Source organism: Caretta caretta, chromosome 22 (assembly GCF_965140235.1).
Source record: "Caretta caretta isolate rCarCar2 chromosome 22, rCarCar1.hap1, whole genome shotgun sequence".
NCBI lineage: Eukaryota > Metazoa > Chordata > Testudines > Cheloniidae > Caretta > Caretta caretta.
Window position 1 is genome coordinate 5,055,554 of NC_134227.1, and position 17,015 is coordinate 5,072,568.

Genomic DNA, 17,015 nt, shown 5'->3' on the forward strand with positions numbered 1-17,015 from the left:
GCAGTGATCACAGCTCTCCACCTGCCCAGCCATTATCTGGTTGCTGTTTACAGTAGGTGTTATGGAAGAGATGAATTTTGAGGAGAGGCTTGAAGGGGGACAAAGTAGTGGCTTTATGGAATTTGTCTGGGAACTTTTCCCATTTGTAAGGGAAACCTAGGACACAGCACATGCATGCTTGCAGGAAAGTGGATAGGGGGTAATCGAGGCTGGCATCACTGCTAGCGAAGGCAGGTGTTGATCTTGCAATGTCATGACCTTTTTTGTGTTTATAGTTCTATCTTTAATTGTGGTTTCAGCCAGTTTTAATGAAGTAAGGCTCACTGCTCTGTAATCCCAGGTTTGCCTCTAGTGCATTTTTTAATATCCTGGCACCACATTTGCTACTCTCCCATGCTCAAACAGACTTCTGTTTTTAATGAAAGAGTGCACATTTTGCTATCAGCCCAGTGCCTTCAGTCTTAAGTTCCTGCAGACCATTTGGCTGTAGGAACCTGCCCTGGGGACTCTTTAGTGTACCAGTTTGATTCATCACCTCTTCTTCTGAAAACTCCGTCTCCAAGTCAGGTATTTCACCATCATCCTCTGACGAAGACTGATTCAAAAATCATTCAGCTTGTCAGCAATTTGCTTATGTGCTTTAGTTGCTCCCTCTAACTCCCTTATAGTCCAAAAGAGTCACTAGTTCTCTCACAGGCTTTCTGCTTCTGACATACTTAAATAATTTTAATTTGCCTTGTTAATTTCCACATTATATTTTGTCTGCTATATTTTTAGGTCAAAATGTTCAAATTCAGGTGTTTTAAGTTCTATCCCCTAAATCCATATTTAGGCATCTAAATAAGTGGCCTTGTTACCAAAGGTGCTGAGCTCTCTTAATTCTAGTGACTCCCATGGGACTGCTGGGTGCTGAGCACTTCTGAAAGTTTGACAGTTTTGGTTTATGTTTCTTATGATTGTCTTCTCTTGGGCTGCATTTCCATATTCTGAAGGATACCCTGGTCTGCTTGCATACCATACTTATATGTTCACAAATATTGCTGATAATTGCTTACACAGTATTATCTAAAGTTAAAAATGCAGTTAATACCCTTTATAGTAGTATATGCAGAAGCTCTCCAGCTGTTGTTCTGAAAGCGTGGTATTTACATAGTATCAGCAATGATCTGTTAGTGCTGAATCCAGCTATTGGTCATTCGAATACAATTCAGTGACTGGCATTCATATTATCTTATCAGGTAATTGAAGAAATTGAGGAGATGATGCAGAATTCCCCAGATCCTGAAGAGGAAGAAGAGATCTTGGAGGAGGATGATGGAGGAGAAACTTCCTCTCAGGCTGATTCAATCCTGTTGCAGGAGATGCAGATTTTGACACAAACCTTTAACAACAATTGGTCCTATGAAGGTGAGGACATGTGGGAAGGGCAGAGGGAGACTTCAGTTTGGGGCTTAAGAAAGTTGACATTGTTCATGTTTTCTCTAGGATACTATTCAGTTCTCTCAGTTGGTGTTGTTATAATACAAGGTATTTTAAGTCTTGTTTGAATAAATGTTTCTTTCATCCATATTGCATGGACCTCTCTCTATAATTCTATTGTCTAGTGTGCTAGATAGATCTGCTAGGATGGAGTTTGGTTACTGGGATACCAGGAGGAAGCACGAGCAGGAGAGCGCAAGAGGGGAGGGCTCCTGCCTCATACTGAGAAAGCAGGATGATCATCGAGTTATCTAAAGTGCCTATACACAAATGCAAGAAGCCTGGGAAACAAGCAGGGAGAACTGGAAGTCCTGGCACAGTCAAGGAACTATGATGTGATTGGAATTACAGAGACTTGGTGGGATAATTCACATGACTGGAGTACTGTCATGGATGGATATAAACTGTTCAGGAAGGACAGGCAGGGCAGAAAAGGTGGGGGAGTTGCACTGTATGTAAGAGAGCAGTATGACTGCTTAGAGCTCCAGTATGAAACTGCAGAAAAACCTGAGTCTCTCTGGATTAAATTTAGAAGTGTGAGCAACAAGGGTGATGTTGTGGTGGGAGTCTGCTATAGACCATCAGACCAGGGGGATGAGGTGGGCGAGGCTTTCTTCAGGCAACTAACAGAAGTTACTAGATCACAGGCTCTGGTTCTCGTGGGGGACTTCAATCACCCCAATATCTGCTGGGAAAGCAATACAGCGGTGCACAGACAATCCAGGAAGTTTTTGGAAACTGTAGGGGACAATTTCCTGGTGCAAGTGCTGGAAGAACTGACTAGGGGCGGAGCTCTTCTTGACCTGATGCTCACAAACAGGGAAGAATTAGTAGGGGGAAGCAAAAGTGGATGGGAACATGGGGGGCAGTGACCATGAGATGGTCAAGTTCAGGATCCTGACAAAAGGAAGAAAGGAGAGTAGCAGAATACGGACCTTGGACTTCAGAAAAGCAGACTTTGATTCCCTCAGGGAACTGATGGGCAGGATCCCCTGGGAGAATAACATGAGGGGGAAAGGAGTCCAGGAGAGCTGGCTGTATTTTAAAGAATCCTTATTGAGGTTGCAGGAACAAATCATCTCGATGTGTAGAAAGAATAGTAAATATGGCAGGCCACCAGCTTGGCTTAACAGTGAAATCCTTGCTGATCTTAAACAGAAAAAAGAAGCTTACAAGAAGTGGAAGATTGGACAAATGACCAGGGAGGAGAGTAAAAATATTGCTCGGGGATGCAGGAGTGAAATCAGGAAGGCCATATCACAATTGGAGTTGCAGCTAGCAAGGGATGTTAAGAGTAACAAGAGGAATTTCTACAGGTATGTTAGCAACAAGAAGGTGGTCAGGGAAAGTGTGGACCCCGTACTGAATGGGGAAGGCAACCTAGTGCCAGAGGATGTGGAAAAAGCTAATGTACTCAATGCTTTTTTTGCCTCTGTCTTCACAAACAAGGTCAGCTCCCAGACTACTGCACTGGGCAGCACAGTATGGGGAGGAGGTGACCAGCCCTCTGTGGAAAAAGAAGTGGTTCAGGACTATTTAGAAATGGATGAGCACAAGTCCATGGGGCCGGATGCACTGCATCTGAGGGTGCTAAAGGAGTTGCCAGATGTGACTGCAGAGCCATTGGCCATTATCTTTGAAAACTCATGGCCATCGGGGGGGATCTCAGATGACTGGAAAAAGGCTGATGTAGTGTAATTATTTAAAGATAATACTCTTTAAAAAAGGGAAGGAGGAGGATCCGGGGAACTACAGGCCAGTCAGCCTCACTTCAGTCCCTGGAAAAATCGTGGAGCAGGTCCTCAAGGAATCAATTTTGAAACAATTAGAGGAAAGGAAAGTGATCAGGAACAGTCAACATGGATTCACCAAGGGCAGGTCATGCCTGACCAACTTGATTGCCTTCTATGATGAGATAACTGGCTCTGTGGATATGGGGAAAGCGGTGGACATGATATATCTTGACTTTAGCAAAGCTTTTGATACGGTCTCCCACAGTATTCTTGTCAGCAAGTTAAAGAAGTACGGGCTGGATGAATGGACTATAAGGTGGATAGAAAGCAAGGTAGATCATTGGGCTCAAACGGTAGCGATCAATGGCTCTATGTCTAGTTGGCAGCGGTATCAAGTGGAGTGCCTCAAGGGTTGGTCCTGGGGCCAGTTTTGTTCAATATCTTCATTAATGATCTGGAGGATGGCATCGACTGCACCCTCAGCAAGTTTGCAGATGACGCTAAACTGGGAGGAGTGGTAGATATGCTGGAGGGTAGAGATAGGATACAGAGGGACCTAGACAAATTAAAGAATTGGGCCAAAAGAAATCTGTCATAAATATAAAGGGAAGGGTAAATCCCTTTAAAATCCCTCCTGGCCAGAGGAAAAATCCTCTCATCTGTAAAGAGCTAAGAAGCTAAAGGTAACCTTGCTGGCACCTGACCAAAATGACCAATGAGGAGACAAGAGACTTTCAAAACCTGGGAGGAGGGAGAAAAACAAAGGGTCTGTGTCTGTCTGTGTGAAGCTTTTGCTGGGGACAGAACAGGAATGGAGTCTTAGAACTTAGTAAGTAATCTAGCTAGGTATGTGTTAGATTATGATTTCTTTAAATGGCTGAGAAAATAGCTGTCCTGAATAGAATGAATATTCCTGTCTGTGTCTTTTTTGTAACTTAAGGTTTTGCCTAGAGGGATTCTCTATGTTTGAATCTAATTACCCTGTAAGGTATCTACCATCCTGATTTTACAGAGGTGATTTCTTTTTACTTCTATTAAAAGTCTTCTTGTAAGAAAACTGAATGCTTTTTCATTGTTCTAAGATCCATGGGTTTGGGTCTGTGGTCACCTATGCAAATTGGTGAGGATTTTTACCAAACCTTCCCCAGGAAGTGGGGTGCAAGGGTTGGGAGGATTCTGGGGGGAAAGACGTGTCCAAACTCCATTTTTTCAGGGACTCCGATAAAGTTTGGTGGTGGCAGTGGAAATCCAAGGGCAAAGGGTAAAATAATTTGTACCTTGGGGAAGTTTTAACCTAAGCTGGTAAAAGTAAGCTTAGGAGGTTTTCATACAGGTCCCCACATCTGTACCCTAGAGTTCAGAGTGGGGAAGGAACCTTGACAAAATCTGATGAGGTTCAACAACGACAAGTGTAGAGTTCTTAGGCCGGAAGAATCCCATGCACTGCTACAGACTAGGGACCAAGTGGCTAGGCAGCAGTTCTGCAGGAAAGGACCTGGGGATTACAGTGGACGAGAAGCTGGATATGAGTCAACAGTGTGCCCTTGTTGCCAAGAAGGCTAACGGCATTTTGGGCTGTATAAGTAGGAGCATTAGCAGCAGATCGAGGGACGTGATCATTCCCCTCTATTCGGCATTGGTGAGGCCTCATCTGGAGTATTGTGTCCAGTTTTGGGCCCCACACTACAAGAAGGATGTGGAAAAATTGGAAAGAGTCCAGCGGAGGGCAACAAAAATGATTAGGGGTCTGGAACACATGATTTATGAGGAGAGGCTGAGGGAACTGGGATTATTTAGTCTGCGTAAAAGAAGAATGAGGGGGGATTTGATAGCAACCTTCAACTACCTGAAGCGGGGTTCCAAAGTGGCTGGACCTAGACTGTTCTCAGTGGTAGAAGAGGACAGGACAAGGAGTAATGGTCTCAAGTTGCAGTGGGGGAGGTTTAGGTTGGATATTAGGAAAAACTTTTTCACTAGGAGGGTGGTGAAGCACTGGAATGGGTTACCTAGGGAGGTGGTGGAATCTCCTTCCTTAGATAGTTTTAAGGCCCGGCTTGACAAAGCCCTGGCTGGGATGATTTAGTTGGGGATTGGTCCTGCTTTGAGCAGGGGGTTGGACTAGATGACCTCCTGAGGTCCCTTCCAACCCCGATATTCTATGATTCTTCGAGAGGTGATAGATCACTATAGTAAAAAGGAAATAAAAGAGAATCAACAAAAGTCCTCTCTGAACTCTCATAAAAAAAGAAGTTGCTTTTTGGGGCCTCATTTTACTCGTCTCTAAGAAGAGATAAGAACCGACTCATAGGGGACCTGTAAGACTTCATTGATGACTGTAAGACACTTTGCGGTCCTGTAATACAAAAAATAATCAAATAAACTAACAAAATGAATGCTCAGTATAGTAGGTAATCTAGAAAAACTGCCTATGTTGTCTAAATATTCGTTAAAATGTTCTAGAGGTGAAACACCAGTGTTATTAGGGATGTACAGTCACTCAGCAACTAATTAACATTCCAAATGGTGACAATTGAAAACACATATTAAAGCCATGATTCCTCATTCAGTGTCACAAAATGCAATGCCATACATCTCGGAATAAAGAATCTAAGTCAAACTTACAGGATATGAACTGTATCCTGGAAACCCATGAATCTTAGAAGGACTCTACTGAATGATGCTGAATAACAAGCTAACATGAACTTCCAGTGGAAAAGTGGGTTAAGAGGGCCAATGTTGAGTGTAAGGAGGTGGTAACACGTTTTTATTGATAGCTGTATCAACAGAGAGAGAGAAAGAGTTTGGTTGGAAAGTGAAGCTCCTTCAAGATGTTTTATAAAACTTTTCCCCTGAAAAGACATTGATATAGTATGATGAATTTCTTTATGGCCGATGTCATATTTTGTCTCAGTATTTGATATCATTTCATTTTGAAATGATAACAAATCATAAAATCCACACAAATGTTAGAAAGCCTGGAAGTCAGAGGCAGGGTGTTACTTTTATTAAAAAATTAGACAATAAAGCATTGTTCATAGGACAGGAGCAGCCAGAGCCATTTTGCTGGCCAGGGCAGAAAATGGGTTTAGTGCCCCCTACAGCCCCGAGTGGCTGAGCAAAAACAACAACAACAACAAAACCCTACAGCCAGCCAATCAGTGGAGTTTAACAAAAAAAAAAGAAGAAAGAGAAGGTGGCTAGCCAACTAGCAAAGTAAAAACAGCTGGCCAATCAGAGTGCAGGAAGAAAAAACAGCTGAGTGGCACCACATGGAAAAAGACACTCAGGCCACCCCCTGCACACCCACCTGTACAACCAGTCCTGTCATAGGACAACCAAAAACTAGCAGACTGGTCTGTCAACTGACAACATGCATCTTTATTGCGTTATTGACTCCAAAAACTCAGAAATTAGCTAACCAAAGTAAAACTGGTCAGAAACTAGGTTTTTTCATCTCTGTAAAATTTCAACTTTTCACTGCAAACCTGAAAACATTTGGCTGAAGACCAAAAAGTTTTGGCCCAAAACTGCCGAAGACTGAAAAATATTTGGTTTTTGGCCAAATATTTGTAGTTTGGGGGTTTTCAGCTCTCTCAAGAAAAATCACAAAAGTTTTAGGAAAGGAAACACTTTTCGCAAAAAAATTTCATCTTATCAGAAACCTAATTTTCCACTGAACAAAGTTTCAGTGGAAAACGTTTAACCAGCCATACTAACTAAACCACCTCATTCTCGTTAATTGACAGATTATGGAATACTATCGCATTAAAAGCACAATACAGTTGTCTTTACATCATCATAACAAAATACTTCTGCCATTTTACCAGAAAAAAATCTGCTTTTACATTTCTCCATCAAAAATCACCAAAATCGGGAAAATCCCCTCCAAGTAGAGATGCCTTCTCATGTAAACATGTCATCATACTCTGAGCTTTACCACAAAGAAGTAGGTACTATCTGAGATATGTCCTATCAAGGCAGGACTGGCCTTACCATGAGGCAAACTGAGGCGTCTGCCTCAGGTGCCAGACTATGGGGGGCGCCACTAGGACCCAGCGTGTAGAAAATGGTGTCTGCTGCTGGTGAATCTGGATTCTCTCTGCTCTGGATGCACAGAGATGGGGGAGTGCTGGGCTGGAGGAAGGAGGGCGCAAGAGACAGAACAGGCAGGCTGGAGAACAGGGGAGCAGGAATAACAGAAAGCAGCAGGAGCTGCAGGGAGAGAGAGGGGGAGGAGCCTCTTATGTCCCTCGCTAGCACCCCCAGGAGCCTGGACTGATTAACCCCAGCTTCTCAGGGAGCTCTCTGTGTCCTGCTGCTTCCCTGAACCCACTTGAGGAGAACAGGCCGTCAACTGAAGTAGTAGGAGCCAGTTAGGCCCTTAAGACGCTGATACCTTCCCTCACTCAGGCCCTGTTACCAGCCTGCTTATTTGACCCCTTCAACTGAGTGTTGAGAGCCACTCTAGCTGGCACAGAACAGCAGTCATGAGTGAAAGAAGAAAACGCCGCCCTGGGGCAGCATTCAGAAAAAGAAAGAAAGCAAAGGAAGCTTTTCTATCTAAGCAGGAAGGAGCTCTCCTGAGATACATAGACACAAATAGAAAAGGAGTACTTGTGGCACCTTAGAGACTAACAAATTTATTTGAGCATAAGCTTTCGTGAGCTACAGCTCACTTCATCGGATGCATTCAGTGGAAACTTCAGCATAAGCTTTCGTGAAAGCTTATGCTCAAATAAATTGGTTAGTCTCTAAGGTGCCACAAGTCCTTCTTTTCTTTTTGTGAATACAGACTAACACGGCTGCTACTCTGAAACCAACAAGTAGGGTACTTATGCAGGAGTCAGATTCAAACCCCTTGTTCTAAAGCAAGAAACTGAACCTAGATCTCCCTTTCACTAGTAAAGGACCCTACCCACTAGGACCACATATTCTATAGGTATAGTGCCTCAATCATAGATTCATAGAATCATAGAATATCACGGTTGGAAGGGACTTCAGGAGGTCATCTAGTCCAACCCCCTGCTCAAAGCAGGACCAATCCCCAACTAAATCATCCCAGCCAGGGCTTTGTCAAGCCTGACCTTAAAAATATCTAAGGAAGGAGATTCCACCACCTCCCTAGGTAACGCATTCCAGTGTTTCACCACCCTCCTAATGAAAAAGTTTTTCTTAATATCCAACCTAAACCTCCCTCACTGTAACTTGAGACCATTACTCCTTGTTCTGTCATCAGCTACCACTGAGAGCAAGTCTAGATCCATCCTCTTTGGAACCCCCTTTCAGGTAGTTGAAAGCAGCTATCAGATCCCCCTCATTCTTCTCTTCTGCAGACTAAACAATCCCAGTTCCCTCAGCCTCTCCTCGTAAGTCATGTGTTCCAGTCCCCTAATAATTTTTGTTGCCCTCCGCTGGACTCTTTCCAATTTTTCCACATCTTTCTTGTAGTGTGGGCCCGAAACTGGACACAGTACTCCAGATGAGGCCTCACCAATGTCAAATAGAGGGGAACGATCACATCTCTCGATCTGCTGGCAATGCCCCTACATATACATCCCAAAATGCCATTGGCTTTCTTGGCAACAAGGGCACACTGTTGACTCATATCCAGCTTTTCGTCCACTGTAACCCCTAGGTCCTTTTCTGCAGAACTGCTGCCTAGCCATTCAGTCCGTAGTCTGTAGCGGTGCATGTGATTCTTCCGTCCTAAGTGCAAGACTCTGCACTTGTCCTTGTTGAACCTCATCAGATTTCTTTTGGCCAAATCCTCTAATTTGTCAAGGGCCCTCTGTATCCTATCTGTACCCTCCAGCATATCTACCTCTCCTCCCAGTTTAGTGTCATCTGCAAACTTGCTGAGGGTGCAATCCACACCATCCTCCAGATCATTTATGAAGATATTGAACAAGACTGGCCCGAGGACCGACCCTTGGGGCACTCCACTTGATACCAGCTGCCAACTAGACATGGAGCCATAGATCACTACCCGTTGAGCCCGACAATCTAGCCAGCTTTCTATCCACCTTATAGTCCATTCATCCAGCCCATACTTCTTTAACTTGCTGGCAAGAATACTGTGGGAGACCGTGTCAAAAGCTTTGCTAAAGTCAAGGAACAACATGTCCACCGCTCTCCCCTCATCCACAGAGCCAGTTATCTCGTCATAGAAGGCAATTAGATTAGTCAGGCATGACTTGCCCTTGGTGAATCCATGCTGACTGTTCCTATCACTTTCCTCTCCTCTAAGTGCTTCAGAATTGATTCCTTGAGGACCTGCTCCATGATTTTTCCAGGGACTGAGGTGAGGCTGACTGGCCTGTAGTTCCCAGGATCCTCCTTCTTCCCTTTTTTAAAGATGGGCACTACATTAGCCAATCTTTCCTGCTGGACCTGTTTCACTTTGTGTAAATAATTGAACATTTAATAGACCAGGGAAATGAACCTGATTCTCCCACATCTCCCATGAGTGCCCTAACCACCAGAATATCGAGTTAATCTCTCACTTTCTTTCTCTCTCCCAATGAATATGTAATTATTGCTTCAACAGGAGAGACTGAGAGAAACTCAGCCCAGCATATACAATTATAAGCGGGGGTTGGTCCTGCTATTGTGGGGAACTTTCCTGGCTAATGCACTACCCTGGTGGAATCAGCTAGCAAAAGGATCTGAGTCCTCGCTCCAGCTCCCTTTCCCTAGAGGCCTGCCTGACCTCAAGGACTACCATTCCACTCTCCTGTGTGGCAGAGTCCTCGTAATCCCAACAAGGTTGGGCCCAGGATTCCTGGGGGGTCTTAACCCTCAGTCTTGTCGTGGCTACTTAGGACAGGGGCTAGGGTGTCCCTACTCCATGTACTCTCTCTGCACCAGATGCTTCCCTGACCCACTGATCATTGTATATAGTTCAGACCAAATACAATTTATTAAATAACAGTTGTAAAAAAGAAGGCAAAAATGGGAACGGTTAAAGGAAACAAGTAACCCTGCTGTGTGGGCCTGGGGACACCACAAACAGCTGTCTCTGGGATGTAAGAAAAATTCAGGCTGCTCCTCACACGTCCCAGATTTCCCTCACACGCCTTGGCTGTGCTGTGGTGATACCAGGGGTAGGACACCTGCTCTAGTAATGTCCACATGCCCTAAGCCTAGAGTCTAGGGGGCAGGACCCTTCTCCCCAGTATCAGCCCCCCTGTCTGGGTCATGTCCCTCCTCCGAGTCGGACTTTCAAGGCCCTCTTGTCTGGCGATGTCTCCCTGCACTGGGCCCTCTGCCCACGGTCCCCCCTTGCTCTCCCTAACTGCTCGCCACATTCTGCTGCAGTGTTACTTGAGGCGTGGCCAGTGTCACTATCCAGGCTCTGATCCTGCAGCTCAGCCCTGGCTTACTGTTGAAGTGGCTGGTCTGCATTGCTCCCTTGCTCCAGCTCCTGCTCCCCCTCCTGTGGCTCAGTGCTGCTGCTCTGCTTCCAGCCCAGCCCTGGCCCCCTTGGCTCCAGCTCAGCTATGCATCCTCCGTCTCCATGCTGCTGCTCTGCCCTTAGCTCTGCCCTACTCTGGCTTAGGCAGCTGCTGCTCACATGGAGGACAGGCCCCCCCAGGCTCCTGACTCCGTCATTGGCCGGCCTCCCCTGTCAATTGGGCTGACCTGGAACACTGACCTCTCCCTATTGGCCCTGGGGACTGTCAGTCTCATTTCTGATTGGTCCCTCCCCTTTTTTTTTTTAGGCACTGAGAGAGGGTCAACCAACACCCCCGCTACGTTTCAGTAAGGGGCCAACAGCTCCGTTTCACGATGGCACTGTGGTGGTAGAAGTGTAGCCTCAAGCTGGGTGGTAGAAGTGTAGCCTCAAGTCCCTGCTCCAAAGTAGGTGTTTGAACTGGGGTGCCCCAAACACCAGGAGAGTGTTCTGACTGCTGGGTATCTGTGCTTTCTAATGACATAGTGCTGCCTTGGCATAGGTGCCTAACTCTAGAAGAGTGTTTATAGCTGAGACTCCTCAGCAGAGATTGGTGCCTAAATACCTCTCTGAATCTGGGCTCTAAACTCCACCCCTTTGCTGGCTGTATGCTCAGCTAACTGGTGGCTGAGGATCTCATTCTTAGGTGTCAAACTCTTCCCAGGCATTATATGGGGGGCCTGCGTAGGAGTTAGGTGTTTGCAACACATAACTCCTTCTCTAGATTTAGCCCCCTAAGTGCTTTTGAAAAATTTATCCACTGCTCTTTTGATTCAGAAATACTGAGGAGAAGGGTGTGGCCTAAGCCCTACCACCCCAAAGGAGTTAGGCATCTAAATCCAAGTCAGAGGGAGGCACTCTCTCCGTTCAGGATTCACAGCTGTGAACCCTCTCCTGGAGTTACATATCTAACCTCTTTCTCACAAGGAAGAGGAAGTGGTGCCCCTCTTATAACTTTTAGCCCAGTAACAGAGCACTGGGGACAGATGTGGGAGACCCAAGAATAGGCTGCCCTTTCTGAGACCCTCTTCCACTTCCTCAAGGACACCGCTTCCAAGTGGCAGGCTCTGGCCTCTGTTTCTCTCTGGAGTGGGATCCTGCAATCCAGCCACTCTCTGACTGGGTCTCTGGGTTACACCTCCCAGGGCACCAATTGTGTTATCTAGCAGGTCCGACTGGGCATGGACCCTGCCAGACTTCTCCTTTGGGGGTCTGTGCTCAGGGACACAGAAGGATGCTTTATTTTGCCCAAATGGTACATGGAGCTTCAAGATGTTGATTTAAAAATAACAAAGAGACCTATACACATATTATCATGACCCTCAAGTCCCTACATAGATATAACTTTGCCTTGGTGTCCCCTATTCTTACTGGGCACCAAGTTACAGCTTGCTTGCTTGCTGCAGACCCTGACTCACAGTCAGTCTCTGTGTCAGCCTCCAGCAGGCTGACTTGCTGTCTCTCTATCAAACTCCAGCAGAGCTGAACTGACCACTTGCCCCCTCCCTATCTGCCAGGGACACCTTTTAAACCCATACGGGGATTTTGATCTTTTAGGGTCTCAGCCTGGACAAACCAAAACCCAGTAACTTTTCTGGAACCTGGAAGTATCATCTCTCAGTAATGGCCACAATATTCTCTAAGGTCTGTTGTTGATTTACCTTTCCTGGGCTCTTTAACAACCCTCCTTCTGAGCTACCTGTGCATCCAGATGAGGTAATACCACACTTATTTACAAAAAATAATGCAATTATTGCCTAGTTCTTCTGCCTGATGTGGAACAAGAACATGAATGTAGGTTTTGCCCCTTCTGGAAGAATGCCTTAACCACCGGGTGTGGGGTATTCTGTTGGAGCTCTTACCCTGTATATAAACAATTACATAGGCACTCAGGCAGGGCAACTGTACCGTGAATCTCCCAGATGATTTCCCTAATCACTGGGCAGTAGAGTCTTTCTCCCTCTGTTGATCTTGTCCAATGCATAATTATTTCTACCCAGTGGAACAGCTTCCTCAGGAGAGACTGAAAGCACCCCCCTGTAGAATTCCATGTAGCCCATGTGGTAGTTAGGGCATTTTCCCCAGTGCAAATACCTTCCCCCTACGTGGCAGAGAGGAGGAAATGAATAGGACTCTCCCACATCCTGGGTGAATGCACTAGTCACTGATCTACAGGTCGTAAGGATGGTGCCACCTCCTCCCCGGATGGCCATTTTATGTGATTAAATGGGCTCTGAGAACTCCGACTAAATTGGGCCCCTCAGGAAAGAGAGGTACGGGAACTTGAGGATTCCACTGGGGCTTAGGCACGAAGTAGGTATGAAGGTGCCTAGACTGTGCATTCTTCCTGGTAGGGTTTTATGGACCTACGGATTTTAGGTGCCTGAAGAGTGAGGAGGCAGCTGAGTGAAATTTGGCTGAAGTCATTCTTCCGGAAACTGGCAGGTTTTATAGTCGTAGAAAGTGATGTACTTAATTTAGCAATTTTGTACCAACGAACATGAATCATCATTTAAGCAGCCAGGCTTAAAAGTGCCACACGTCTCTGTGGTACTGGCTGAGCTTTTTTGACATTCCACTCACAAGACACAAAGTCTCTGCCCGATAGTACCCAATTGCATCCAGTATTTTTAAATGAACGCGTACCTCTTCTGATTGTGAAGGTTTGGAACAGATGTCAGTGTCTGAGTTGGTCGAGCTGCTGGACCATGTGGAGGGTGCCATCCGTGACTACTCAGAAGAGCTGGTGCAGCAGCTGGCTCGTCGAGATGAGCTGGAGTTCGAGAAAGAGGTGAAGAACTCCTTCATCACAGTGCTGATCGAGGTCCAGAACAAGCAAAAAGAGCACAGAGAGCTGATGAAAAGGAGGAGGAAAGAGAAAGGACTGAGTCTGCAGAGCAGCCGAATAGAAAGGGGCACCCAAATGCCTCTCAAGGTATGTGAGAAATCCCCACATGCAGTGAGACATTGCAAAGAGTGGATAGGGGTGATCATACCCATTCTGGAGAGCAGGGGAAGCTATCTCTTTAAAGAGATAGGCATGAAATGGGCACTTATAATAATTGGAAGTAATCTTCAGATTATTTAATTTAGATAAATGTATGGATTTAAAGTAAAAGCAGCCTTCCCCCAGAAGAATGGAAGCTGGAACAGCAAGCAACTCCGCCTTAATACTCCCTATTAAAATCATTTCCACACTGCTTGTTTCCATGTATGAGAACTTTTCACACTTTCACAGAAACGCTATTGGTTTATATTTACAGGTAGTCAAAGCTGCTTAATCAGAATAACAGCAGCTAAAAATTATGCTCATCTCAAGGAAATCATGAGAATTCACACCCAGTGTTCTCCAAATGTCTAAAAACTTGCATTAATACTGCTGCTTCTCAGGCCTGGTCTACACTACAAAGTTAGGTTGACATAAGTCACCTTTTGTTGATTTGTCTGTGCATGTGTCTACACTCAGATTTGTGTCCTGCTAACATAAGCACCCAGCAAAACCACCTCCCCAAACACAGATGAGTCATTGTTGACGGCCTGTGATCAGTGCAGTGTGAGTGTAGACACTGTGTGACCTGTGTCAGCTGTAACAGCCCTCCAGCAGCTGTACAGCTCTGGTCACAATTGTAAACTCCACAGCCCAGGGCTCACAGAGACTGAAAGCCCCCTCCTGCCCTTAAAAACACTCCGTGTCTTCATGAAATACTGATTGCCAGCGTGGCAAGCACACCTAGCAGCTCTTCCTTGTTGTGTGCAGTTGCCCAACCAACCATGCTGGCTACACACTCCAGACGTACTTCTGCCTGCAGTATACAGGAGGTATTGGATCAAGTGAGCCTGTGGGGAGAAGAGGCACAGCTAAGGAATAGTCGTAGAAACATGGATATCCATGAACAGTTTGCCCAGGGGATGTGGGCAAAAGGGGTGTAACAGAGATCAGCAGCCGTGCCATGTGGAAATTAAGAAATTGAGGGGGGCATACCACAACACTCAATTTGGTGCTGAGCCACAAACCGGCGACTTTTATGACAAGCTGCATGCCATACTTGCCAGAGACCCCACCAGCACCCAGCAGCCCACTGCAGATATCTCGGTGGAGCCCAACACACAGAACCCTGCTGTGAACAGCAACGAGGAGGAGAAAGAACACATGGTGGGAGGGTCCAGCTGTGCTGCAATTCAGGACCTATTTAAGACTCCACTGCAGTCTAGGTGGTCTCACCAGCCAAGCACGGATGAGCCTGATCCAGAAGAAGGAATCTCGGGTGAGTGTGTGCATGCTTACACTGTTTAAATGTAAAGATGGGCCTGGGCCATACTAAGTTACCAAAGACATATGTATCAACTTTTCATTGTCTTACACAGATTAGAAGAAGTAGGAGTACCGGTAGAGTTGATATCTGCTCATTCCCAGTGCGGGGTGTGCAAAGCAATTTGTTGATGCACGTAGGAATGTCGCTTCTGTCCTCCTGAGAGATTTCACTGACACTTTCATGGACGTGCTCTGTAGACCTCTCCCACAGGTTTCTAGGAAGGGCTGCCTTCTTTCTTCCTTCATGGTAGGACATTTTCCCACACTACTCTGCAATAAGTTCAGCTGACACGATTGCAGTAAACTAGTGGCATACGGGCCCAGGTGGCTTCAGGACGCCAGCAGCTGTGTTCTCTGTGCCTTTGTTACCCTCAGGAGTGTGATTTCAGCAAAAATCACCCCAGCCTGTGGAAAACAGTACCAAGTTTCAGTGCCAATGCCCTATACTTATACCCATAAAAATAGGGACCAAATTGTTTCAGCAACTGAAAATGTTAATGCCCTCCTTCCCCCCCGCACCCCCCAAGGTGACCACTTATAGATCATACTCACTATGGCTGGGATGGAGAGCTGTACTATGCAGAGGCGCTCCACAGCTAAAGTGTCAAGAAGACTGTCTTATTAACGTTTTATTATGGGAATGAGGGAAGGCAATTTGGAACCTTATATTTTGCTTGTTGTTGTGACTGTAAATATAATGGTAAATGTGTGTTTTATCTATAGCTGCTGCTGTTAAGGTCTTGAGGGGTACCCTCGTCATCACCATGGAACACCTGACTCTGATGTGAAGGAGAAAGAAGAGGAGATCTTACAAGCCAGTGCTGAATTGGAACGCAGACAAAGTGCCCGGCTGGCCAATGGCAGAAGGCATGGAGAGGGATAGAAAGAACAGGGGAAAATGGAGAAAGACCCAAGAATCTCATCAGGAAAAGGAGAGGGAGATGCACCTCGACACAATAAGGATAAGTGCAGGGTCCTGCACTTAGGACGGAAGAACCCAATGCACAGCTACAGACTAGGGACCGAATGGCTAGGCAGCAGTTCTGCGGAAAAGGACCTAGGGGTGACAGTGGACGAGAAGCTGGATATGAGTCAACAGTGTGCCCTTGTTGCCAAGAAGGCCAGTGGCATTTTGGGATGTATAAGTAGGGGCATAGCGAGCAGATCGAGGGACGTGATCGTTCCCCTCTATTCGACATTGGTGAGGCCTCATCTGGAGTACTGTGTCCAGTTTTGGGCCCCACACTTCAAGAAGGATGTGGATAAATTGGAGAGAGTCCAGCGAAGGGCAACAAAAATGATTAGGGGTCTGGAACACATGAGTTATGAGGAGAGGCTGAGGGAGCTGGGATTGTTTAGCCTGCAGAAGAGAAGAATGAGGGGGGATTTGATAGCTGCTTTCAACTACCTGAAAGGGGGTTCCAAAGAGGATGGCTCTAGACTGTTCTCAATGGTAGCAGATGACAGAACGAGGAGTAATGGTCTCAAGCTGCAGTGGGGGAGGTTTAAATTGGATATTAGGAAAAACTTTTTCACTAAGAGGGTGGTGAAACACTGGAATGCGTTACCTAGGGAGGTGGTAGAATCTCCTTCCTTAGAGGTTTTTAAGGTCAGGCTTGACAAAGCCCTGGCTGGGATGATTTAACTGGGAATTGGTCCTGCTTCGAGCAGGGGGTTGGACTAGATGACCTTCTGGGGTCCCTTCCAACCCTTATATTCTATGATTCTATGATAATGGAGCTTCTCAGGTAGCAAACACATATGCTGCAAACTCTAGTTGACCTAAAGGTCCAACAATCATGGATTTGCCACCCTTTGCAGTCCCTGGAGACCTCCATAGTGGCATCTTCCTACACCCTGCAACAATCCACTTGGCACCATGGGTCACATACATACCCCACCACGCCACGCTGGCAGACAGTAAGGACAACTGCAACTTCACATACAGCATTGACCTACGAGAGGCACGGCTGCTGTATGTGTAGCTAAAATGGACTGCATTTGTGCACTGAAATGACACCGAGCAGCTGCCTTTCTA

General features: G+C 46.0%; 1 protein-coding gene across 4 annotated transcripts in view; it reads left to right on the forward strand.

Moving 5' to 3' along the window:
* Positions 1 to 17,015, forward strand: part of FEZ1 (fasciculation and elongation protein zeta 1) — a 174,872-nt gene that overhangs the window by 111,261 nt on the left and 46,596 nt on the right. For all 4 annotated transcript variants that reach the window (XM_048827285.2, XM_048827283.2, XM_048827286.2 and 1 more), the window contains 2 exons: positions 1,239 to 1,407; positions 13,329 to 13,600. In XM_048827285.2, coding sequence (XP_048683242.1) covers positions 1,239 to 1,407; positions 13,329 to 13,600 — 441 coding nt within the window. The remainder of the gene's footprint in view (positions 1 to 1,238; positions 1,408 to 13,328; positions 13,601 to 17,015) is intronic.